General features: G+C 45.8%; 1 protein-coding gene across 13 annotated transcripts in view; it reads right to left on the reverse strand.

Moving 5' to 3' along the window:
- Window positions 1-26,830, reverse strand: part of nid2a (nidogen 2a (osteonidogen)) — a 232,828-nt gene that overhangs the window by 156,905 nt on the left and 49,093 nt on the right. For all 13 annotated transcript variants that reach the window (XR_005458155.1, XM_038778768.1, XM_038778760.1 and 10 more), the window contains exons 10-11: window positions 26,579-26,710; window positions 4,094-4,339 (exon numbers count right to left, since the gene is read on the reverse strand). Coding sequence is in view for 12 of the 13 variants with exons in the window: in XM_038778768.1 (XP_038634696.1) it covers window positions 4,094-4,339; window positions 26,579-26,710 (378 nt within the window). In the remaining variant the exon portion in view is untranslated. The remainder of the gene's footprint in view (window positions 1-4,093; window positions 4,340-26,578; window positions 26,711-26,830) is intronic.

Below are 26,830 nucleotides of genomic sequence, written 5' to 3' on the forward strand. Positions count from 1 at the left end.
GGAGCTTTGTTAATCGCTCAATAAATATGTTCAACTTACCTCAAGGTCTGGAGTATCCTTCAGCAACGCCTACACCAACTAGCACCTTATGTTACTCAAAGTAACATAACAACACATAGAGTACACACATAAACTCTATATGTGTTTCATACGACATGGTTAAATTGTCGCCTCAAAATTATCCAAATTCTATCAACAGCAACAACTTCTATTTATATTAATGGCTTTTAATGTAACAAAACATCCCAAAATGTTTCACAAGAACATTATAAAACAAGGTATGAAATTGAGCCACACAAGGACACATTAGATCAGATAAGCAATAGCTTGGTCACAGAGGTAAATTTGAAGAAGTGTCCTGAAGGAAGAAAGTGAGGTGGAGACAGCGCCGGCCCTAGGGTTGCTGGCGCCCCGGGCAAGCTGAACTTCGGCGCCCTTGGGGGGGGGGCCGAGAGGGGGGGCCGAGAGGGGGGCGGGGCCGAGGGGGGGGGCGGACCCGACGGGGGGGCGGACCCGGCGGGGGGGGGGCGGACCCGAGGGGGGGGCGGGGCGGGCGGACCCGAGGGGGGGGCGGGGCGGGCAGACCCAAGGGGGGGGGCGGGGAGGGCGGACCCGAGGGGGGGGCGTGGCGGGCGGACCCGAGTGGGGGGCGGGGCGGGCGGACCCGAGGGGGGGGGCGGGGCGGGCGGACCCGAGGGGGGGGCGGGGCGGGCGGACCCGAGGGGGGGGGGGGGGCGAGGCGGGCGGACCCGAGGGGGGGGCGGGGCGGGCGGACCCGGCGGGGGGGGCGGACCCGGAGGGGGGGGACGCCCTGGGGGAGTGCGGCCACACTGGGGGAGTGCGGCCACCGCGCATGCGCTGGTTGGCGCCGGCCCAACTGCGCATGCGCGGGACCCGAGTCTGGCGCCCCCTAGCACATGGCGCCCCGGGCAACAGCCCGAGTTGCCGGTGCCTTGAGCCGGCCCTGGGTGGAGACTGGGAATTCGGGAGCTTCCCGCTTCGACAACCAACAGCACAGCCACCCATGGTGGAGCAATTAAAATTGGAAAAGGCACAAGAGGCCCGATTTGGAGGGGAACAGATATCTTGGGAGAGTTGAGGGGTTGGAGGAAATAACAGGGATAGGGAGGGGCAAAGGCTGTGGAAGTATTTAACTAACAAAGGTGAGAATTTTAAAGACAAGGGGCCCGACCTACCAGTCACTCTGAATCCCACCCATTGTGGGCAGGATCACTGTTTTGCAAATCTGCATGTTAGAGCAGGACAGCTAGTCTCACTCTACCAGAGGCGTTGGGATCTAACCCCTTCACCTCGAGATCTCAGGCGAGGGCCATTCAGTGCTGGTCTGCACAAAAAAAACAGCACTCATGGAGGTCTCCCAGGGGATCAGAGGGTGGCAACCTGGCACTAATGGTGCCACCTGGGCACCTTGGCACTGCCAGCCTGGTACCTACAAACAAAACTGAAATTGCTGGGTATGAAAACACATAGAAGTCATTGATCTTCACTTTGACAGGGCCCCTAATGGCGTACCTTAACCCTGCACTGACACATTTAGATCTTTAACATGCTGAATAGCAAGTTGCTAAAAGTGTCAGCTGTAGAGTGAGGGAAACCAGACATCTGGGACTTGAGTCAAGTTTATATACTTCCTTTACCAATCAGATTGAAAGATTGTGAGATTAGCAGCTCAGTGACTGAATTATGTGGGTTGATTAAAAGGCAAATCAGGTGCAGGATTAAAAGAGAAACAATCAGGGAAAATAACAGGAAACAAAACGAAATGATATGCATTTTTAAACCTCCAACAACAATACTTGAAAGAATGAGTTTCCATACTAATTGCATAGATTGCAATTTTCAGTGTTACAGAGGATGATTGACACTTTACACTGTGAAGGGTAATTACACACACAATGGTTTAACTCTTTGACACAAATAGGGGGACATTTCCAGCCCATGTTCGCCATCAGAGAGAACGGCAACTGGGGCGGAAAATATGGCAAGAAGCGGGAAATGCAATTCTCGGCAGCAAGATCGTGTTTCCTGATTTTCCATGCCCCTCGCCGGTGACATCATGAGGTTCCCGCCTACAAAGGGTAAGAACCTAATTGTAATGTTTTACCACACATTTTACTGTCATCAGCCAGCCTTCCTCCTTCCCATTGACTATTCATAGATTTCATCGAATTTACAGTGCAGAAGGAGGCCATTCGGCCCATCGAGACTGCACCGGCTCTTGGAAAGGGCACCCTATCCAAACCCACACCTCCACCCTATCCACATAACCCAGTAACCCCACCCAACACTAAGGGCAATTTTGGACACTAAGGGCAATTTGGCATGACCAATCCACCTAACCTGCACATCTTTGGACTGTGGGAGGAAACCGGAAAACCCGGAGGAATGCCACGCACACACGGGGAGAACGTGAAGACTCCGCACAGACAGTGACCCAAGCCGGGAATCGAACCTGGGACCCTGGAGCTGTGAAGCAATTGTGTTAACCACTATGCTACCGTGCTGCCCAAGTCACATTGGCGAGGTTTGCGACAGCAATTTAGACCGTGATTCAGGTGAGAGTATTCTCTTTCTCTCCTCCCACCAGGCGCAAAGATAATAGTCCGCAGGGAGAGGGGGGTGGGGGGGGGGGGGGGGGGGGGGGGCATTTCTGGCCAAAGTTGGCAATGCCAACCTGTGCCAGGTGCAGTTCCAGGAGTGGGCCATCTGCTCAGCCCCATGGGAGGCTTTATGTTTCTGGGGAGGACTTATATCTGTCGGGGGGGTGGGGGGGGGGGGGGGGGGAGAGTGCCCCCAAGACTCTGGGGGAAGGGGAAGGGCTCCCCTAGACCTGCAAAAGGGGGGGTGCTACTGTGAACATTAGTGGGAGGGGGCGTGTGGCCATTCAGTTTCTGTGCTGATAAGGTCGCCCTTTAAAGATGGTGTCCTGGTCTCGGTGGAGCCGGCCTAGCTGACTATCAGGTCCTGCCCCACCAAAGTGGTGATGAAATCCCTGCTCAGTCATGTTTTTTCCCTCAGAGAGGTTTAAGATCTGCAGTGAAAGCTGGTCTGTGCAGCTGGAAAGCTACCTGCTGGTTTTTAATCTGAGCCTGATGGGCTGAAAAAATAAGATTCAGCCCAGAGTTTTTTTCTAATTCATTCACGGAATTTGGGGGATGCAGGATAGGCCAGTATTTACTGCCCTTCAATAATTGCCGTTCAACTCCTTGTTGGGTCATTTTAGAGGGTATTTAAGAGACAGCCACATTGCTGTGGGCCAGGCCAGGCGAAGGATGGCAGATTTTCTTCCCTAAATGACATTAATGAATGACAATGGTCATCATTTAATTCCAGATTTCACCATCTGCCATGGTGGGAATCGTACACAAGTTTCCAAAGCCTCTGGATTACCAGTCCAGTGACAATACCACTACATCACCACCTCCCCTATCAAATACAGCAACGTAATGCATTTCAGTGGTGAGACAGGCAACGAAATATGCTTTCTTCATATTATGAGTTAAGATTTAGCTTAAGCAATTTCCACCCAAACTTTTTTTAATAGAATTTACAGTGCAGAAGGAGGCCATTCGGCCCATCGACTCTGCACCGGCTCCTGGAAAGAGCACCCTACCCAAGGTCAACATCTCCACCCTATCCCCATAATTCAGTAACCCCACCCAACACTAAGGGCAATTTTGGACACTAAGGGCAATGTATCATGGCCAATCCAACTAACCTGCACATCTTTGGACTGTGGGAGGAAACCGGAGCACCCGGAGGAAACCCACGCAGACACGGGGAGAATGTGCAGACTCCGCACAGACAGTGACCCAAGCCGGAATCGAACCTGGGACTCTGGAGCTGTGAAGCAATTGTGCTATCCACAATGCTACCGTGCTGCCCTTCTGATCAGTTATACTGCAATTAAAAATAAAATAAGTGAAAAAAACAACAGGGGATAAACATTTATAAACTGACAGAATGATGATTTTAAAGGACAATGGGACTGTGATTTTACCCCATTTAGGATTTCAGTTAATCAGCAGATTAAAGAGATAAAAACTGATTGAATTGAACAAGACCTACTGACCTGAGAGGCCGCACTGTGGGGGATTATTTCCAGGGGATGTCCTGCTTCCAGGAATTTCTCTGCCCCATGTATCCACACACCAGCACTGGCCTGTACTGCTGTGGCACTGTTGGGGCCTGAAGTTGCCCTGCTCATCGCACTGGGGAACATGCATTCCAAAGTGTGGCCGATTCCCACGGGGGCTGAACTCTGCTTTGACTTCATCTCGCTGCTCCTCACAAGTAGTCTTTGGGCGTCCTGTAACTTCTAAAGAGGGAAAACATTTCTGTCAATGCCGCATATCAATACAGCCCTTCAGACAACAACAAGATCTTTGCAATGCCATTCCGCGACGACCCCCAATACCACAGAGAGCTGTGAACACAGCCCAGTCCATCACACCTCCCATTTATTGAATCGGTCTACACCTCACAGCCTTGGGAAAGTGGCAGCAAATCAAAGTTCCCTCCCACCCGGGCGGCACAGTACCACAGTGGTTAGCACTGTTGCTTCACAATCGTCACTGTCGCTGCACACTGTCGATCCTCGGCTTGGGTCACTGTCTTTGCGGAGTCTGCACATTCTCCCCATGTCAGCGTGAGTTTTCTCTGGGTGCTCCGATTTCCTCCCACAAGTGCCAAAGACATGCTGGTTAAGTGAATTGGACATCCTGAATTCTCCTTCTGTGTACCCGAATAGGCACCGGAATGTGGCGACTAGAAGATTTTCACAGTAACTTCATTGCAGTGTTAATGTGAGCATATTTGCAACACTAATACAGATTATATTATTATTCTCTCTTCTATCGGGCAGAAGGTTCAAATGTCTGAGTCTGTATGCAGAACAATACTTGCCACTGCACCTTGGTACACGTGACAATAAAGCAAAATCTATTGTATCGAATAAAACTGTCTCAGATTTGTGTTTAGCCTTCTCAGAATAGAGAACAGTAGGGCACTACTACACCTCAAAGTTACAGAGAAGAAAGTCAACCACAATCACAATCCCTGGGCAGATGCAGCGTGCATCCCAGCGATGGGTCTGGATGTATACGGGACTTCCACTTGTGGTGGGACAGCTAGACAAGTGGCGGCCAGCCAATTAGCTATTCCGAGTCGAGGGGCACAGCCAACTGTGCAACTGGCGGCAGACAGGAAGAAACCAACTCAGTCATTGCCTCGCGATGGTCAACGGTCTGGACAGAACAATCAGACAGTCATCCATTTCCTGCAAGCCTGTAGCATCATTCTACCTGCCTGAGGGGAGGGTCTTGAACTGGGATTGCTGGCTCCCTCTCCCTACCTGCCACACCTGGAGCTGCAAGTCATCACCCCAAACCTTTCCTCAGTCACCTTTGACCTTCCTTCCTTTGCCCTAGCCTCTATGACTCTTGAACTGCTCACCATTATCATTGGTCAACAGTATGTCAATTTAAAGATACACCACCAATCCTCCCTCCCCCACCCCATCATTGCCAACTCTTCCTCTATCACCCTTGATTTTACCTCCATTATCCTCGATTCTCCCTGCCTCACCCCTGTCTTTATTACTCTTGACCTCCCCTCTTTCATGCTTGAGTGGTCTATAGCCTTAGTTCTTCCAGCTCCCACCCTCCATCCTCCCGGGCAGCAAGGTAGCACAAGTGGATAGCACTGTGGCTTCACAGTCTCAGGGTCCCAGGTTCGATTCCTCGCTGGGTCACTGTGCGGGGTCTGCACGTTCTCCTTGTGTCTGCGTGGGTTTCCTCCGGGTGCTCCGGTTCCCTCCCACAGTCCAAAGACGTGCAGGTTAGGTAGATTGGCCATGATAAATTGCCCCGTAGTGACCAAAAAGGTTAGGAGCGGTTATTGGGTTACGGGGATAGGGTGGAAGTGAGGGCTTAAGTGGGTCAGTGCAGACTCGATGGGCCGAATGGCCTCCTTCTGCACTGTATGTTCTATGACGTTTCTTCAAACGACCGTGACTTGAGCCCTCCCAATCCATCTGACAGTTTTTCCTTGACCTCCTTCGACAGCCATCCCAGACAGCATTGCCACAACCTCCCTTTGAGAAGCAAACCTTGGCAATTGCGAGTTTTTGAATCAAAATCACAGGCTGGATTATAATTCAGGTTTGTCAATGTTCAGTTGTAGTTTGTCCGGTTACCTAGCAACTGATATCGATTGTCCACAAGATATTGGGCATATGGTCTCTATTATTATAAACAACAAATAACGGAATGACATCATCATCCTTTGGGCCTGAAAAACAGGAGGATGCAAAGGATCCTCATATGCCCATCAAGCTGGGTGTGGGAGCATTAAAATAAAATTGAAACTTTAGCATAGTCATCTGGGACCGATGGCAGGGAGACATTGGCCCATTTTAACAGCATGCCTTATTAACAGGCTGATTACCAACCTCCGGGGGCATCTCTTTTTGAAGCAAGAGTACACTTCAAACTGATCTTTGGGCTCATCTGTAGTGATCAGAGCCAGAATAATACTGTACGGTAGCAATATACTCTGTAGAAAATAAGTCTCCCGGTCCTTCAATCAAATCTGACTTTAAATCATAAATTTGATTTTGGATTTCTATCAGGCTTTATCAACCTGCAATGGACACCATCTCCTTCATAACCAGGGTTATGCTGATAGACAAATTAGCCAGGGATATTATAACAAGTTGCATCTGGGTGACATGAATCCTCAATACATTTATCAACACCTGTTAGAAGATGACACAGGTGTATTTTAGTCATGTTTTCTTTCTGTTTCCCAAATTACTCTCCCAAATGAGTATCTTTTGGAGCAGTACAGTTGCAACGTTGGGAGCAGGAGCCTTGCAATCCCTTCACCAAATGGCTATTCCTTTTGTTCAAGCCTGGCACACAAATACATGTGGACAATTCAACTATGATCTTGCTCCTCTCCTTATCCATACATGCATATAGACACAGATATATCCATCAGCGGTTAATGGATAGTACTGATTGCTGGTTCACTAACTCAGAGACAATTGCAGTGCTCCCACTGCAGCCTAATTTGGAATCAGCTAGCTCCAACATAGACAGGAGAATCAAACCTCAGCATAGGTCGAAAATCCACACCATGTGGTGTACTTATATACTGACCCATAAAAGGAGAAACCCGGAGGAAACCCACTGTGCAGACCCCGCACAGTGACCCAGCGAGGAATCGAACCTGGGACCCTGGGACTGTGAAGCCACAGTGCTATCAAATATAAACAGCCAGTAATTGTTATGTATAAAGAATACATCCCTGCTGGTGGGGCATCATGTGATTTGCAGTGACATCAGCAGAGAGTATCTGTGTGGGCTTTGATTCTCCATCTTAGATCGTGTGAGCATCATCCCTAATAAAACCTCTCATTGTGTTTGTAAGAATCCAGAGTGTGGGCACCTCAATACCTTTTCTCTTTGCGGCAAACTGAAAAATGTAACGAAAGAGAAAACTGGCGATGAGGATTGAGGCATAATTGCTGGTCAACTAAAAAAAAAAGTCAACTAAATCTGTAGAGATGGTGTCAAGGGCGGAGAAAGATTCTCAGGGACCGGGTCCGTGCACACATGCGCATGCACGTGGAAGCAAGCTGCCGATGCTGAAGGTTTAAAAAACAAATCAACTACAACCGTGAATAAAGAAGAACGACAGTTTGAAAATTTGCTTGCCATTGAAGTGGGTAGAGTCTGGACTGCAGGCAAGTGCTGAAGCTGAACAGATTGTGGGAACGGGGATTCAGAAGTCGTCCAACTCTGTCAGGCCACTACTCGAGAAAAGGATACCCCACAGTAAAACAAAGGAAAACGTTTTAGCTACAACGTGGATAAGGCTTGTGCCATACAGAATTGGAGAGAGGAAGTTGGTTGAAGTATGGAGCCTAGGAGCCCGGATCCAAAATGTTGGGTAAAACAGGTGTCATGGACGCATTTGATGAAGAATGTGAGACTCAGAGGAACGATTCCAATTATATCTCCTAGCGAATCAAACACTGGAGGACTTAAAGGTCTCAACTTTTCTCAGTTTGGTAGGATGGAAAACTTTTATACTGCTCCAAAACTTGGTTCATCCAGCAAACTGGGAGATAAGACCTATAGAGAACTAACGGAAATTTTAGAAGAGCATTTTTCTCCTCAGCCGCTGTTAATTGCAGAAGAGTTTTGGTTTCATCGCCATAATCGGAAGTAGGTGAAAATATTTTACAATTTGTAGCGTCTTTAAGCAAGTGAGCAAAATACTCTGAGTTTGGTGCAACACTGGACAACACCCTTTGTGATAGGTTTATGGACCCCACTGTGAAGCTATTCAGAGAAAGCTGCAGTTTAACTCTCAAAGCAGCTGTGGAAGTTGCCACATCTTTGGAGCCAGCAACAAAAGAAGCTTCACAGACAAGGGTTGGCGTGAAGATCCGAAAAATGGATACCACAAGAAACAAGGCTGCAAGGGCAAACACGTCACTGATGTGCACAAGGGGATAAGAGATAATAAGTTCAAGAACTGTGGCAAAATGAGCCATTTGCCACGGCATGTTGCGCTCAGCAAACCTATCAACACCAAGGATGTGCGAGAGGAAAAACACATCTAAACAGACTAGTCATGTCTATTAATTAATAGACGAAGTTCAAGACCGCTCAGAAGATCATATACCTGAGCAAATGCAGGAGCTGAAGCTAAGGTGTCTTGTCAGTACAGGGTCAAACATTATTTCTGGGCATTTCCAAAACTTAATGTTCATCAAACTAAAATTTGGGTGCAGCTGTATCGTTAATACCAAGACAATTTATAATCAAAATAATTAGTCAAATGTGATCCTAATGACAAAGAGGTTGTACCATTCAAAGGATGCATTGTGGTGAAAGTAGAGGTAAATGGACAGATGGTGGAGTTGCCTCTTTTACATTGTCAGTGGAAACTTTCCTACTTTATTTGGTGGAGCATGACTGACAAAATTTTTTAACTCAACTGGAGAGCAATAAATCAACTAGTGGAGTCCAATACCAACCAACAACAACTCCTGCAGAAGTATGAGAAGGTGTTTGAAGATTCACTGGGCTCCATGACCAGAGTTCAAGTGCAGTGAAAGATCTAGCCCAACAGTACACCAAAATGTCTCAAAGCTAGAACTGGGCCATGTGCCATCAGGCCAAAAGTCGGAGAAGAAAAGTCAGTGCAGAAGGAGACCATGTAGCCTATTGAGTCTACACCAACCCTTCAAAAAGAACACTCAATCTAGCCCCAGTCCCCCACACTATCCCCATAACCCCACGCATTGATCATGGCCAATCCACCTAACCTACCCTTGTTGCTACAAGTGAATGGACAACACCAATTACTCCTGTATTGAAACACGATGGCTTAGTGACAATATGTATTGATTTTAAAACAACTATTGAATCAATATTGTGCGCAGATCACTACCCACTGCCATTGATTGAAGATTTGTTTGCTGGGCTTTCAGGACAGAAGTTGGTATAATTACAAATGAATGTGGCTTCAAATCACGGCTGCTACTCACTATCGTGAAGCACAAAGATCTGTTTTGTTGCAGAAGACTTCCTTTTGGAATAACAGCTACTCCTGCTCTTTTTCAAAGGTTCCTGGATCAAATGCCGAGTAGGCTAAATGAGGTGCAATGTTATTCAGATGACATTCTCATCCCTGATTCAAGTGAACAAGCACTTAGAAGAACTTGGAAGCTACTCTGAAATGTCTGTAAACCTACAATCTCCAAGTTAAAAGGAAAGGTATGACTCTTTCAAGACATCCATAAATTATCTGGGCGACATCACCGATAAGGATGGCTTACACAAGGAGCCGAAGGTGGTGACAGCAATCTTAGAAGCACCACGTCCTCAAAATGTATCACAACTTGTGGTTTTTAGGATTGATCAATTATTGTAATAAATTTGTGCCAAAATTAGCAACATGATTGAAGCCTTTGTGATGTACCAAACAGGTATGGCACTGGTCAGTGTAAGGATCCTCCTGTTAATCCCTGTTTGTTCCTTGTATTTTCCCCTTTTAATTTCTGTTATTTTCCGCTGTTATAATTTTGGTCCATGGAAGATTAATGGCTTGAAGGACAAGCTGAGCTTTAATTTAAAACAGGAAGTTCCAGCAGGATGTGCTGATTTGGTCTGACATCAGTGATGACCCAGATGGACTGGCTTGGCTGGTGGCCAATCAGCTGTTCCCAAGAGCCGGGTTCTCTTCGGGGATAGACAGTGATTGGTTCTGCTGCTCTGCAATGTTCCTCAGTGAGACCAGGTTTCGCATTTTTATTTTCATTTTGGTTTAGTAGCCTGGAGGTCGCAGCTCTGGTGCTCTCTCAGTTAATGGAGTATTTCCAAACATCTAGGACAAAATGTTTCTCTCTGCACAGCCAGACTGAACTGCAAGGAAATAAAGTCAAGCCACTAGCTGAAGGCATGGTACAGATGTTTTAAAATTCTCTGAAAACCTCACGTGGAGAATACTGCTCTTACCTCAGTAAAGCTGGAGGTCATTCGGGTGAACTGAGAAACCAAGTAAGAATTAAACAGGCCTGAAGCTGTTACCTTTAGTGAAGGCCCAGGTTAATAAAAGTTCTTTTTAAATTTTAATATAAGTACCCAATTCTTTTTTCCAATCAAGGGGCAATTTAGCCTGGCCATTTCACCTATCCTGCACATCTTTTTGGGTTGTGGGGGTGAGACCCAGGCAGGCACGGGGAGAATGTGCAACCTCCACATGGACAGACGTGGGGCCAGGATCGAACCCGGGTCCTTGGTACGAGAGGCAACAGTGCTGACCAGTGAGCCACCGTGCTGCCCCAGGTTCATAAAAGTTAATGTGACTCTCCAAAGGAAATGCTATTATCTGGGAGTACTTACTGAATGCAACTGCCAGAAGATCATCCCCAACAATACACTGATGGCTTCGATCACCAAGTATCCTGGGAGGGCAGCCTCCATTGGACACAGCGACTTTAATATTTCATTTAATCTTAATCCTTTATTATTTTCACCCTTTCCCCTTTTGTGTGTGTCTGTCTTATGTGTGTTTTGGTAAAAGGTGTTCAATTTACAAACCTGGAGGCTACACCATATTGGGCTGTCAGGGGGCAAAGATTCTGCAAATTTTATACCAATTATTAGTTAATTCACTTGTGTAGGGACGCCGGGGTCTGTGGGGCTGGAATCGACCGTGCACTAGTCCAGGATGTCGTGACATCAAAAGAATGTAAAAGTGCATACAATCAGGTAAAAGGTGCCTTATGGAGCAGTTGGTTCATTATAATCCCAAGCTGAAGTTGCAAATTGCTCGAGATGCATCACCCTCTGGGGTTTGTGCAGTTGTCTCACATATAATGCCGTCAGGAATTTTCATAGAATTTACAGTGCAGAAAGAGGCCATTCGGCCCATCGAGTCTGCACCGGCTCTTTGAAAGAGCACCCTACCCAAGCACACATCTCCACCCTATCCCCATAACCCAGTAACCCCACCCAACACTAAGGGCAATTTTGAACACTAAGGGCAATTTATCATGGCCAATCCCCTTAAACTGCACATCTTTGGACTGTGGGAGGAAACCCACGCACACACGGGGAGAACGTGCAGACTCGCATAGACAGTGAACCAAGCCGGGAATCGAACCTGGGACCCTGGAGCTGTGAAGCAATTGTGCTAACCACTATGCTACCATGAAGAACAATCAATAGTATATGCTTTACAAACCCTTACTAGTGCAGAAACGAATTAGGATGAGATAGAAGAAGAGGCTTTGAGCATAATTTTCAGAGTAAGAAGATTCCATCACTACCTTTATGAATGTCATTTTACTCTTCTGACAGATCATGGATGCTTGACAACAATCCTTGGACCATACAAGGGCATTCCTTTTTTAGCAGCTAGTAGGTCACAAAGATGGGGCGGAATTCTCCGCTGGTGGCAAAAATCGTGGAGGCTGTCGTGAACTCGGCCGAGGTTCACGGCGGCCTCGGGGCCCACTCCCCGCACCTAATTCACCCCCACCCGGGGGGCTAGGAGCGGGCCCCCATCGTTCTCGGCCACCGGAAATGACGCCCAAACGGCGCTTCGCGGATGTCATCTGCGCATGCGCAGGAACCCGTGCATGGGCGGATGACATCAGCGCGCAGACGACGCGAACCCGCGGTGCTGTCTTTCTCCATCGCCGCCCGGCAAGACGTGGCGGCTTGATCTTGCCAGGCGGCGGAGGGGAAAGAGTGCGTCCGTTTTGGACGCAGGCCCGACGATCGGTGGGCACCGATCGCGGGCCTGTCCACTCCGGAGCACAGTCCCGGTGCTCCCGTCCAATCGGGCAACTGGATGCCCCAAACGGGCATCCGGCACCCATTTCACGAATGCAGCAACCGGGTGTGGTTGCTGCCGTGGTGAAACAGGCGTGGTGAATCGGGCTCGGAGAATCGCCATTCGCCGTCAAAAACGGCGAGCGGCGATTTTTCCGAAAGGGGGGGGGGGGGGGGGGGGAGAATCGCGGGGGCGCCGGGGGGCATAAAAAATGTTGGGAGACCCTCCCATGATTCTCCCACGCCACTTGGGGAGCGGAGAATTCCGCCCATGGTCTTACCGAAACACTGCACACGCAACAACAGAGTTCACCAGCAATGCTGCTGTTCAGGGGGAAACTGCAAACACAGGGGCAGCACGGTGACACGGTGGGAGCACTGCTGCCTCACAGCTGCAGGGGACCCGGGTTCAATTCCAGCCTCGGGTGACTGTCCGTGTGGAGTTTGCACTTTCGCCCCTCGTGTGCGTGGGGTTTCCTCCGGGTGCTCCAGTTTCCTCCCACAGTCCAAAGATGTCCAGGTTAGGTGGACTGGCCATGCTAAATTGCCCCTTTGTGTCCAAAAGATTAGGTTAGGTTACTGGGATGCGTGGGCTTAAGTAGGGTGCTCTTTCCAAGGGCCGGTGCAGACTCGATGGGCCGAATGGCGTCCTTCTGCACTGTAGGGATTCTATGAATTTCTATGATTTGTTACTCCCACCTGATACAACTGAGATTGTTAAATGACAACAAGCACAGATTGCTAGGATAGAACAAATCTCTACAAAGCAAGTCTTCAATCAAGGAGAGTAAGTCTAGCCCGAAGCTACATCACCAGTGAGACCGTAAGACTTAGGAGCAGAATTAGGCCATTCGGCCCATCGAGTCTGCTTGGCCATTCAATCATGGCTGATATTTTTCTCATCCCATTCTCCTACCTTCTCCCCATAACCCCTGATTCACTTATTAATCAAGAACCTCCCCTTATTAATGAAGAACCTATCTATCTGTCTTAAAGACACTCGGTAATTTGGCCTCCACAGCCTTCTACAGCAAAATGTTCCACTGATTCACCACCCTCTGGCTGAAGAAATTCTTCTTCATCTCTGTTTTAAAGGATCATCTCCTCTGTCTGAGGCTGTGTCCTCTGGTTCTAGTTTTTCCTACTCGTGGAAACATCCTATCCACGTCCACTCTATCCAGGCCTCGCAGTATCCAGTAAGTTTCAATAAGATTCCCCCCCTCAATCTTCTAAACTCCAACGAGTACAGACCCAGAGTCCTCAACTGCTCCTCATATGATAAGCTCTTCATTCCAGGAATCATTCTTGTGAACCTCCTGAGATGCAGGGCCCAAATACTCCAAATGGGGTCTGACCAGAACCTTATACAGTCTCAGAAGTACATTGCTGATCTTCTATTCTAGCTCTCTGGACATGAATGCTAACATTGCATTTGCCTTCCTAACTGCCGACTGAACTGCACATTAACCTTAAGAGAATCTTGAACTAGGACTCTCAAGTCCCTTTTGTGTTTCTGATTTCCTAAGCCTTTTTACATTTAGAAAATAGTCTATGCCTCCATTTTTCCTTCCAAAGAGCATAACATCAGACTTTTCTACAGTGTATTCCATCTGCCACTTCATTGCCCATTCTCCTAGCCTGTCTAAGTCCTTTTGCAGCCTCAATACTACCTGTCCCTCTGCAAAAGTAGCAACAGTGCCCTCAGTTCCTTCGTCCAGATCGTTAATGTATATTGTGAAAAGTTGCGGTCCCAAAACTGGCCCCCAAAGCACACCACTAGTCACCAGCTGCCATCCTGAAAAAGGCCCCGTTATTCCCACTCTCTGCCTTCTGCCAGTCAGCCAGTCTTCTATCCATGCCAGTATCTTATCCTTAACACCATGGGCTCTCAACTTATTTAACAGCTTCCTATATGGCACCTTGTCAAAGGCCTTCTGGAAATCTAAATAGATCACATCCATTGGTTCTCCTTTGTCTAACTTCCTTGCGAGCTATTCAAAAACGTCTCACAGATTTGTCAGACATTTTTTTTTAAATTTAGAGTACCCAATTATATATATATTTTCAAATTAAGGGGCAAATTAGTGTGGCCAATCCACCTAACCAGCATTTCTTTGGGTTATAGAACATAGAACATAGAACACTACAGCGCAGTACGGGCCCTTCGGCCCTCGATGTTGCGCCGACCAATGAAACCATCTGAAGCCTATCTGACCTACACTATTCCATTTTCATCCATATGTCTATCCAGTGACCACTTAAATACTCTTAAAGTTGGCGAGTCTACTACTGTTGCAGGCAGAGCGTTCCACACCCCTACTACTCTCTGAGTGAAGATTGTTGTGGGGATGAAACCCACGCAGTCACGAGGAGAATGTGCAAACTCCACACAGCCAGTGACCCAAGGCCGGGATTCGAACCCGGGTCATCAGTGCCGCAGTCCCAGTGCTAACCACTGCGCCACATGCCGCCCTAGATTTTTCAGGCATGACCTCCCCTTGACGAAGGGGTCCTATTTTGTCATGCAGTTCCAAAGTACTCCGCAATCTCATCTTTAATAATGGGCTCTAAAATCCTCCAATCACCAAAGTCAGCTAACTGGCCTATGATTTCCCATCTTCTGCCGACCTTCTTCTTAAACAGGGGTGTTACATTCGCCATTTTCCAGTCCTCTGGGACCTTCCCTGCCTTCAGCGATTGCTGAAAGATCACCACCAATACCTCTCCGTAGCAACTGTCTGATGCTCAAACAAACTGTTCACAATCTTACTGTCATCTTTAACCCAGAGACAAATTTCTGACCCCTACCCCCACTATCAGCAACTGTCTCCCAGTTGTCAGCTTCAACATCTGCCATCTTCATATCTTGCTTGCAGATGTCCTTGTAGTCGAGGGATGGACGCTAAATAGGTGGCCAGTTGATGTGAACATAGTTGAGCAAGATAAACATTGTTAGCTTAGCAATGAGTGCATGTTGATGGAAGTAGCATGCTCCACGACCTACGAGTTGATGACCTTTGCCACCTCCACTAATATCACCTTCTGTGCTCAGTATCAAATTTTGCTTCATAGTGGAAGAGCGCCGAGAGGTTCTATTACATTGCCGGTATGCAAGATGTTTTTGTTGTTATTTCTGGCAGAAGTTCTCCAAACCTACCGATCCAATTATCCCCTGCGACATATCTCGATATAGGTGCAGTGATTGCAAATCCCCTTTGGATGCCAGGAGATTGTCCAGTTCCATTTGCAACACCTTAAAATGTTACTATGCTAAATGTCTTTGGGCTAATTTGTGATTCGGTGGTCAAAGAGTCAGGGTTGCAGTGCTGTGGCCTTATCTCTGGACCATGCTCACTTTGAGCGTAGCCTTCCACAAGGCATGTGGAATTAATCCAACTGTTTTAGTTTATATTTAACCACTTGCTGATGTAAATGGGAGATCATTGCTTAAACCACTAAAAATGTAAAAGGGTATATTCCCTTCAGAGTTCCTTGAGCTAACTTTGCTTATTTATTGTGAGCCTAACATTGTTCTGGATTGCGTGGACCGCCAGCTTTGACTGTGAATGCCTATTACAACCGGTTCAGCTCAGTTGCGAGCTCAGTTGAATAGATAGCTGGTTCGTGATGCAGAGAAAGGCCAGGAGCGCAGGTTCAATTCCCTGAGCTTATTCATGAAGGCCCCACCTTCCCAACCTTGCCCCTCGCCGGAGGTGTGGCGATGAATCCCCTCAAAAAGGAGAAAGCAGCCTATGGTCATCTGGGGCTCTGGTGACTTTACCTTTATCACAACATTGTCACGGCAAGATAATTCAATTTCTTCGCTTAAATGCTTCAATAAGAAATCCCGGAATTTTAAGAAACGTTTACTTTTAAGGCGATACTTCCACTCCACTGGGTGACAACTTTAGAAATCATAAAACAGCAGCTCGAGCGCAGCTCCCAAAACTGTAATGAGCAAAGTTATTTCCACTATTTTAGAATTCTCACATTATAATAAGATATGCATTTGTTTCTCTGCTTATTTCTAAGTAGCCACAGCCAGAAAACATCAAATCATCCCAAGATCTTGTTCATAGTTAAATGGAACAAATGCTTTTGTGATTAAATTGTGTAATTAATGACTTTATTACACAAAGCACCAGTTTTCTGTAAGTTGAGTATCCACAAGTGTCAGGTTATAAAATAAAGGGGCGATTCTCAGAATTTCACAGTAAGTATTAATTTCATTCTAATGCCAATGTTAATATATGTCGTAAGTTATTTAGTTTTCTCTGTGGTTTTCAAAGTTCTTATGCAAAGGGAGATTTACGCAGCAAACAAATAAAATTGAATCCACAGATCTTGTATTCATATATTAATTGGCTGACCCCGCAAGACATCGCACGTTGGGCCTGGAGTGTGGTTATGAGTTACAATGGAGGCCCATTGTGAGCGAGTGATTAGAACACAGTTGGAGCACAGGAGTAATGGGGCACAGGGAAAGCAGTGGAGAAACGGGCAGCGAAGCACAGTGGAGGGAGCTGCGAGTTACACAATGTACACTCAGCCTCAACAGAGTTGTGGTCTTATTTGTTCAAAAGCATCAGCGACACAGTAAACTTCTTACAGCAGCAACTTTCTGAATCTCATTGCCAAGCTGACAACTATATCTCATCGAAACATAAGACCGAGGTTCGGCCATTCGAGTCTGATCTGCCATTCATTATGCTCATGGCTGACCATCAAGTTCAATATCCTGATCCCGCTTTCCCCCCATATCGCTTTAGACCCAAGGCCTATATCCAATTCTCGGAGGAAAATCTCCCTCTTTGTACCCATGCCTATTAATTTGGATTCCAAATTTAAAGGCATTTGCATTGAAAAATGGCCCCATCCTCTCTTGATATTTAATAGGCGTGAAATTGGTCTTGGGCAGGAGCTTAAAATGAGTAAACTAAGAAAGGTACAGCACATGAACAGGCTCTTTGGCCCTCCAAGCCTGCGCCGACTATACTGCCCTTCTAACCTAAAACCTTTTACACATCTGGGGCTCAAATCCCTCTATTCCCATGCTATTCATGTATTTGTCAAGACCTCTTAAACATTACACTACAGCAGTCATTTTCAAAGTTGGGGTCGTGTTCTCAATTGTAGAAATTAATGCGCAATGGCCGCAGTAATCGGCTTTTAAAAATGACGGCTGCGATTACCTTTCAGTAAGCAGGTGCCCGCTCATCAGTGCGAACGCCCGGAGCCCAGCAAGAAACACCGCTTCCTCCTGACGTCAGCGCACTGACCCAGACAAAGGTTTTTTTTTAAATTCAATGCTGTCTTCCTGCCTGACGCAACGGCAGAGAACAGGTACGTGCCCCGAACACTGACGTCACGTGCTCTTGCTGCGATTGAGATTCCTCCATTTTGTTAGCAGCAAACAAGCAACCGGACTGTAACATTTAAAATGAATCATTTTGTAATAAGTAAGAGAGGGCCAGAGACACAAACAGGCCTTCCCGGGCCAAGAATCAGCGGGGGGGCCCCGTAGATTGGCTCCCGACCGGCGCCGCGCCAACCACGCCGGCGTCAATGGCGGGGATTCTCTGCTCTGTGGAGAATCACATGCCAGCATTGAGGCAGCGTAGCGCGATTCGCGCTGGTCGCGGGGATTCTCCAGGCCGGCCCCGGGGCTGAGAGAATCCCGCCCCAGATGCCCGTTTTATACTCCACCAGATTTTCTTTTCCAATCAAGCTGTTAATTCACTATGATCCATTATGTGAAACTCCCCAAGATCAGTTTTACCCCGAGCGTGTTTGTGTTATTATTGCTGATTTCCAATTTAAAATTAATGTCGATTTGCTGAAAACAGGAGAAATAGCTGCTGTCAGCATAAAGAGAGGTAACGCTGAAATCACATCTACAGCAGCACAAACAGCTGAAACTGCTTCTGCCAAACTATACATGTCATCTGTAATCCTTGGAGAACTAAAGAATGTTTCAAATCCAGAGGGGTAATAAAAACTTCTTCCATTACATTTGTTTTCTACAATTGCATTAAGCACGAGCAGAATACTGATTACTGAGCACATTTTTGGGCAAAGCTCAGAATATATCCTCAACGGGATATGTAAAAACAACTTGTGTGCAACTTTTTACCCTGGGGTCACAAATAAGATCAAGGTTAGACACAATGCCAACAAATCTCTTCCTGTATCCCTTCCTGCAGCTCTGGAGTTATCAGACTAATCAAAAGGAAAGGAGCATGTCCTCTGGGGAACTCATGTGTAAAATTTGATAATAGTCTGTGAGAGCTATTTCCAGTTAATTCATTCCATAATGAAAGCACAGAGAGGGAGACCGACAGATAGCTAGCTACACATAACAATCACTATCTCCTGGAGGTTGGAAATGGAAACGATGGCCAGATAGGGACAGCTGATTTGCTTTAGCAGAGGGATACAAAACCGGAAGGCTTGGGAGATGAAGAAAGGATAGAAACATGGACTCTCACTGTTTGAAAGGATGATGAAGGCAGAAACTCACACAACATTTAAAAAGTATTTGAATATCTACCTGATGAGCTATGATCAAGAGGGCCACTGGTATAATGCATGTAGAATATCATTTGTTATAATTTAATAACCAAACTGTGAGTAAAGATAGGTCGCGTATGCATAGACTGAGATTCCAGTATCCAACCACAGGTGGCGTGGTGACAGGAGTAGGTCACTGGAAGACAGGCCTCATGGAGATAGAAGGTAATCTCCTAGACAGCACACACATAGAATCTGGACAACAAGCACAGAGTACAGTCGCATATCGAGCAGCTCCTGTGTCAACAGTTATTAAAAAGAGTTAACAATAGTTGTTTGTACTTCGCCGTAATATCCAACTGCAATCTTACATCATAGAAACCCTTTAGTGTTTTAGTTAATTAATAAGCAGTTTTGTTCATTTATAAAAGCCGTATGTTCTCTGATCACTTCAACTACAAAGACCTTGCCATCCGTGCGTACAGAGAACATTACAGCAGGAAGGAGAAATTAGGCTTACAATGTTGCAAATAATAGTAGGAAGTTTAAGGATTGGGAATGTTTTAGAAACCAGCAAGGAACAACCAAAATGTTGATAAGAGGGAAAAGATGGAACGACAGGAAACTGTCTGCGAAAATAAGAACAGCTTGTAAGAGCTTTTACAAATATATAAAAAAGGAAGAGAGTAGGTAAAATAAATGCTGGTCCCTTACAAACAGAAACAGGAGAAATTATCATGGGGATGAGGAAATGGTAGAGATGTTGAACAAATATTTTGTTCTGCTGTCACATTAGAAGGAACAAATTATATACTGGAAATATTGGTAGCCGGAAGGCGAATAAATATCATCAGAGAAAAGGTATTGGAGAAACTTAAAAGTCAACATATAACCAGGACCTGATGGTCTGCATTCCAAGGTTCAAAAAGAGGTGGATGCAAAGATAATGGGCGGGATCCTCCGTTGCCCGACACCGAAATTGGGAACGGCGATCGAGCGGAGATTGGCTCCCAACGCTGAAATCGCAGCAGACGCTGGTTTGACGCCGGGTCACGATGCTCCGCCCCCTCCAAATTGGCGTCAGAGACGTGTGCCACATGCAGCCGAAACCCCATTTGAATATCATTATCGAGCCCACCGGTGATGCTCTGCCTCTGATGGGCCGAGTTCTCACCGCGTGGGCCATGTGTGGTCTCAGCGGTCGTGAGCCTGGCGTGGCAGCTGCGGAGGGAGGACGTGCGGACAGTGTCCAGCACCACCATATTCCGCCGAGAGCCGTGCCGCTGGCCGGGGGGCTGTGGGGTCTCTGTGGACGGGTGCACTGTCCAACAGAACCGGCGTGATCGGTGCATGTGTGTGGGCGGCTGCAGCTTGTCAGCCCTATGCATGTCCAGCACGTTCCCGGCGATTCTCCCACCGTTTTTTCACACGCTCGGAATCGGTGCAGGTGTGGCACTGATTTTTCCATCATGAAACACCACGAATCCTCCGTTGGTGTCAGCACTCAGACACAGGAATGGAAAATCCAGTCAAATGAATGCCATTGGTCATGATTTTCCAAACATTTCCTAGATTCTACAATGTTCTGGGCAGAGTGGAAATTAGCAAATGTAACACCGTTATTTAAGTAAAAATGGGGAGGTGGAGTTGAGTTTTTGAGGATGTAACTAGTAACATTGAGAAGTGGGAACCAGTAGGTGCAGTCGACTTGCATTTTCAAAAGGAATTCTGTAAGGAACTATACAAAAGGTTTAAACACAAGATAAGGTCTGAATGAATTGGGGGTAATGTATTAGCATGGATAGGGGAATGGTTAAAGGACAGGAAGCAGACAGTAGGGACCAATGCTGGGGCCTAGCAATTTACAATCTCTATTAATGGCTTGGATGGAGAGACGGAAAGTAATGTGTCTAAGATTGCTGACGATACAAAGTTAGATGAAAATGTAAGCTGCGGGGTCACAAAGGAGCTATAAAGATATATATAAACAAGTTGGCTGGGCCATTCGATTCTCCGTGGGGACCGGAACATAAGAACATAATAAGAACTAGGAGCAGGAGTAGGCCATCTGGCCCCTCGAGCCTGCTCCGCCAGTCAATGAGATCATGGCTGATCTTTTGTGGACTCAGCTCCACTTTCCGACAGGTGCGCTTTGAAAATCACATTCCGGATAGTGTGTCAGTCTCCTGGCACCACTGGGATGCACTGGAATTTTCAAGTGAAGATGGGGGCAACCCACTCACTTCCCAATAATGACCTGTTAACCTCCTTGAGGAACTTGTCAATGGGCCAGGGAGGATGAGGAGACAATTTTCAATTTGTAAATTGCCAAACCCAAACAGTTGATGCCTCTTAGTGCACAACCGTCGGATTCAATGCAGGCAGAAATTAGTAGATTTCTTGGGAATGAAGGGATCTTGGTCTGAATAGTGTGCATTACCTTTTGTTTGGCTGCTTGGCCACTTTTATGCTCTGGGAGGCTGCTGGACTTCTGAGGTGCAGCCGCTTGTCTTCTGCAAGGCAGTGGCAGGTCTCATCATGGCTGCTGTCTGTCTGCCTTTGCACCTCATGCTCTGCAGGCAGCCCCCACCTCCTGGTAACTTTGTGACACCCAACTGGAGCATTTACATTTGAAGGTTATGTTGTGGGAGCGATGCCGATGTGCCATGGGGTTAGGAGCCAGAAATTGTCTGGGAGTCGGATTCAGGACGAGAGGTTAAAAATCAAGGCAGTTGAGTCGATAACAAGGTGGCAGATGGTGTATAATGTGGGATATTGTGAAGTTATTCACTTTGGTATTAAGAAATGAGGAGCAGAATGTTTATTAAAAAGGCATAGAACTTGCGAATGTTGACGTTCAGAGAAACTTGGGTACTTGCACAAGCAACACACAGAAAGTTAGCGTGCAGGTGCAGCAAGCAATTAGGAAGGCGAGTGGCATGTTGGCCTTTAATGCAAAGGGATTAGAGTGGAAAATAAAAGGAAGCCTTTCTATAATTGTACAGGACTTGGTGGGACCACATCAGGCGTTCTGTAGCTGTTCCGTTCTCCACATTTTAAGGAGGGATATACATGCCTTGGAGGTGGGACAGCTTATGTTCAGTAGACTGATTCCTGGAATGAAAGGGCTGTCCTATAATAACATGCTGAGTAAATAACGCCTACATTCCCTGGAGCCTAGAGAAATGAGAAATCATTGAAACATTCAAGATTCTGAAGCAAAATACTGTGGATGCAATGGTGGAAAAAACTCAGCAGGTCTGGCAGCATCTGTGGAGAGAGAAACAGAGTTCACCTTTCAAGCCCATATGATTCTTCAGGGTTAAAGAGGAGGGAGAAATACGATGGATTATATACTGCTAGAGTGGGGGCGGAGCAACATTGAAGATCACCAATAGGTGGGAGCTCTTCAGCTCTGAATAAGAATCATATTGACTCAAAATGTTAACTCTGCTTCCCTCACCACAAATACTGCCAGACCTGATGAGTTTACCCAGCTTTTTCTGTTTTTCTTTCGGATTCTGAAGGGGCTGGTCAGGGTAGTAGCTGGAGAATCTAGGACACGAGAACAGTGTCAGGAAAAAGGGGCTGATCATTTCAGATTGAGATGAGGAAAAACTGCTTCACTCAAAGAGTTGCGCATTGTGGAGTTCTCTACCCCATAGAGTTGTAGATACTCCATCGCTGAGTATATTTAAGGCTGTTTTAAAAAAAAGTTTTCGTCCCTCAGGTAATGAGGGAATCTGGGAAGCAGGCAGTAAAGTCCAGTTGAGTTCATCGACCATGATGATACTGAATGGCAGTACAGGCTTAAGGAGCTACTTCGACTACTCCTGCTCCTATTTCCTATGTTCATAATGGCCGTTTATATTTAGGTATGCCAAAGGATTGCTGCTTGCTGCATAATAGTTAAGTAAATAGTGCCCATGATGTCCCAGTTGTCACGGCAAAACTTCATTTTCCTAAACAATTGATGATATTAAGGGTTCTGTTGGATGCACAGTGTCATCATATTTTATGTTACCATCCGATCCGGAAATATTTCCTGCGGATGCCTGGAATGATTGCTACTGTATGAGCTAAGAGCAATGCTAACTTCCATTGATAATACAGGGCAAGCACTCATCTGATACTGCAGGTCCCTTTTGATCAAATCTCTCTGCTACTAAGTACAATTTTGCTCAAGTAGTTAATTACACTGAGGCACAACCACTACCGTTGGTAATGTCTAGTGGAAGAAATGCACCAGCTGTTACCTATTTGTTCTTCTTCCCCCCCTACCCCACCCCTTGTAAAAGTGACTGCAAACCATGTTCTGGGAATAGAGCGGCCAGCTCTGGTTAGATGTATTCCCGGAGGGGTCATCACATGATTTCCAGCCCCCAACCTCCTCATCCAGCCAATGAGTCTTTTTTCTCCCCCGCACCAATACTTTCATAAGTGTCATGTGAGAGTACCTTTAGGAAATGGGTGTTTATCAGTGATGTCAGAGTGTGGGTGGAGTTGGGCTGTCTGTCAGCTTTTTACTTTCATTTTAGGCTGTTTGCTGCAGGGTATGTTTTCGTTTCATTTTCAGAGCTGGATAGCTGCAGTCACAGCCAGAAGGCGTATTAGTCTCTCTCTCTGTAATCTAAAGACTGTAAATCGATCCTTTGGTGATTTAAAACAAATACCTGTTCTCAGTAGTGACTTTAACCTGATGCGCTTCTGTTTAAAGGTTTTTTAAAAGTCTTATGGATGTTAAAAGGACAGCTTCAGCATTACTTAGTGTTGTATTCTTTCGGGGTTATCTTTGAATTTCTGGTTGCTAAGATGTTCACTTTATGTTTTAAAAATGTTAATTTGATTTCATAGAATAAACATTGTTTTGCTTTAAAAACCTTTTCCATTTCTACTGTACGACACCTGTAGAGTGGGCCGTGTGCTCCCCATATCACAATCTATTAAAAGTTGTGGGTCTGGTGAACTCCATGATACACTTTGGGGTTCTCTAAACCTTGACCCAACACAAATTGGGGGCTCGAGGGGGATAAAAGTCTATCTATTGGATAGGCTTAGTGAACGTAAAGACAGTGAAGGGTGAGTGTATTGTGGTTGCTTTTCAGGTGTGGTTTTTCAGTTTAAGTAGGGAGTGTGTTGTGGTCAATGGTTCTTTCAGAGGCTCTGAAGTTTTTGGGAGTGGAGACGGTCACACGCAGTACCTTACGGACAGAGACTAAAAGCAGACTGTTTGATTTGGCAAAAACATTGCAGTTAACATTACCTGACAAAATGCAAAAAGATGAGGTAATTATGGCGGTGGCTAAGCATTTAAAGTTGCCTGAGATACAGATTGACTCATTGGAAATGGCAAAAATTCAGTTACAAATTAAACAAATGTAACATGAGAAAGAATTAAAGCAGCTTGAATACGAAAGAGGAAAAAGAGAGAGCGGAAAGAGAGAGAAGGGGAAAAAAGGGAGAGGAAAAAGAAAATGAGAGAGAAGAGAGAAGAAAAGAAAGAATAGCCCTAGCAGAACAAAAAGAAAGAGAAAGGGAGATACAGATCAGGGAAAAAGATAAAGAGAGAGAGTTTGAACTTCAGAAAATGGCCATGACAGTCAGTTAAAATTGGCAGACGTGAAGGGAAACTTACAGTTGGACGATAGTGATGAGGATAGTGAGAAAGAGCGTCAAAGTCGAAGACTTGCTGGGAATCTATTTAAATATGTCCAAGCATTGCCAAGGTTTGATGAGAAGGAGGTATGAGCCTTTTTCATTTAATTTGAGAAGGTAGCTAAACAAATGAAATGGCCACAGGACATGTGGGTATTACTGATTCAAACAAAGCTGATAGGTAGGGCTAGTGAAGTGTTTGCATCACTACCAGAGGAGATATATGACGTATGAGGAGGTGAAAAAATCCATCTTAGGTGTATATGAACTAGTGCCTGAAACTTACAGACAAAGGTTTAGAAATTTAAGGAAAGAATTTGGTCAAACATACATGGAGTTTGAAAGGATCAAACAGAGTAATTTTGATAGGTGGATAAGGGCTTTGAAAATAGACCAAACGTATGAAGCTCTCAGAGAAATTATACTTTTGGAGGAGTTTAAAAATTCAATTCCTGATGTAGTGAGAACTCATGTGGAAGAGCAGAGGGTTAAAACACAAGATTAGCAGCAGAAATGGCAGATGATTATGAATTCGTTCATAAATCAAAGCTTGGTTTCCGACATCAGTTTCAGCCTGTGAGGGATAGAAACTGGGGACATGAGAAATACTCAAGTGGTAAAGGTAAAGGTGACCTGATGGGAGATAATAAGGAGAGTGTACCTCAGATTAAAAAGAAAATCCAGGAGAGTGGAAAAGAAATGAAAAGTTTCAAATGTTTTCACTGTAATAAACTCGGCTATGTAAATTCAGTGTTGGTGGTTGAAGAACACTGGCTGAGACAGAAATCTCCTTCTTAGTGTTCATTTTCGTCTCTGCAAGCAATGTTAATTTGAAGCCTGCTAAGACCACGATCTCCATGTCTGTCCTGGAGTAAAAACACTCCTATAATTTGGCACAAATTTTCCATGATTGCGGTTGAACAAGACTGAATGAGAAACATGCAGTTTGTTTCTCACTTTTCATAAGCCACTTTTCATTAGCCCATATTCGGATCAAAGCAATCATCAAATTAATAAGTCCATTGGTGCCTTCTTTCAGAAGTGTTTAACGCTAAAATTTACCCAACCAGATCTAATAATGCTAGAGATTCTTTGGGATGAAAAATGAACATTGAAATTATATTGAGATAATAAGGAGAGTATACCTCAGATTCATTCATGGAAACCAATATCAGCCCGGTAGCATTGTGGATAGCACAAATGCTTCACAGCTCCAGGGTCCCAGGTTCAATTCCTGGCTTGGGTCACTGTTTGTGCGGAGTCTGCACATCCTCCCCGTGTGTGCGTGGGTTTCCTCCTGTTTCCTCCCACAGTCCAAAGACGTGCAGGTTAGGTGGATTGGCCATGATAAATTGCCCTTAGTGTCCAAAATTGCCCTTAGTGTTGGGTGGTGTTACTGGGTTATGGGGATAGGGAGGAGGTGTTGACCTCGGGTAAGGTGCTCATTCCAAGAGCCGGTGCAGTCTCGATGGGCCGAATGGCCTCCTTCTGCACTGTAAATTCTATGATAATCTATGATAATCTATACCAGGGGTGGGCAAACTTTTCCGTGCAAGGGCCACATTCAGAAATTCACAATTCACAAAGGGCCGCATAGTATATTAAGTAAAATAATTACTTCACCCGGTTATGATTCTGGGCGCCTCATATAGAACATAGAACAGCACAGAACAGGCCCTTCGGCCCTCGACGTTGTGCCGAGCAATGATCACCCTACTCAAGTCAACGTATCCACCCTATACCAGTAAGTAACCCAACAGCCCCCCCGCATTAACCTTAAAAAAAAATTAAAAAAAAAAAAAAAAAAAAATTTTTAATAAAAATTTTTTTTTTTTTTTTTTTTTAATGACTTGGTGGGCCGCAGAAATACCTTTGGCGGGCCGCATGCGGCCCGCGGGCCGTAGTTTGCCCACCCCTGATCTATACTAATATCATCTTTGAAATGAATTGATTACAACAGTTGGTGTCTATTAGTTACTAAGCACCGTCACAAAAAAATAATCTTACTTAAAAAGAGATCTAAAAACACTTACGGACACATGTATTCCCATTCCCTAGAATTTCATAGCCACGCTGACACTCACACCCATAGGATCCAGGAACATTGATACAATCGGTATGTTCTCCGCATTCATGGGAACCAATATCAGCACACTCGTCAATATCTGAGGAAAAAGTGAATTCTCGTTGCATTAATTCCAGTTATACAGGGATAAAGGAAAGCCTTCCTGAAAGTGAGTGCCTTCCAATTAGCAATGAAGTTATTGAAATCCTGGAGCCATCTC

Source organism: Scyliorhinus canicula, chromosome 2 (assembly GCF_902713615.1).
Source record: "Scyliorhinus canicula chromosome 2, sScyCan1.1, whole genome shotgun sequence".
Classification (NCBI taxonomy): Eukaryota; Metazoa; Chordata; class Chondrichthyes; order Carcharhiniformes; family Scyliorhinidae; genus Scyliorhinus; species Scyliorhinus canicula.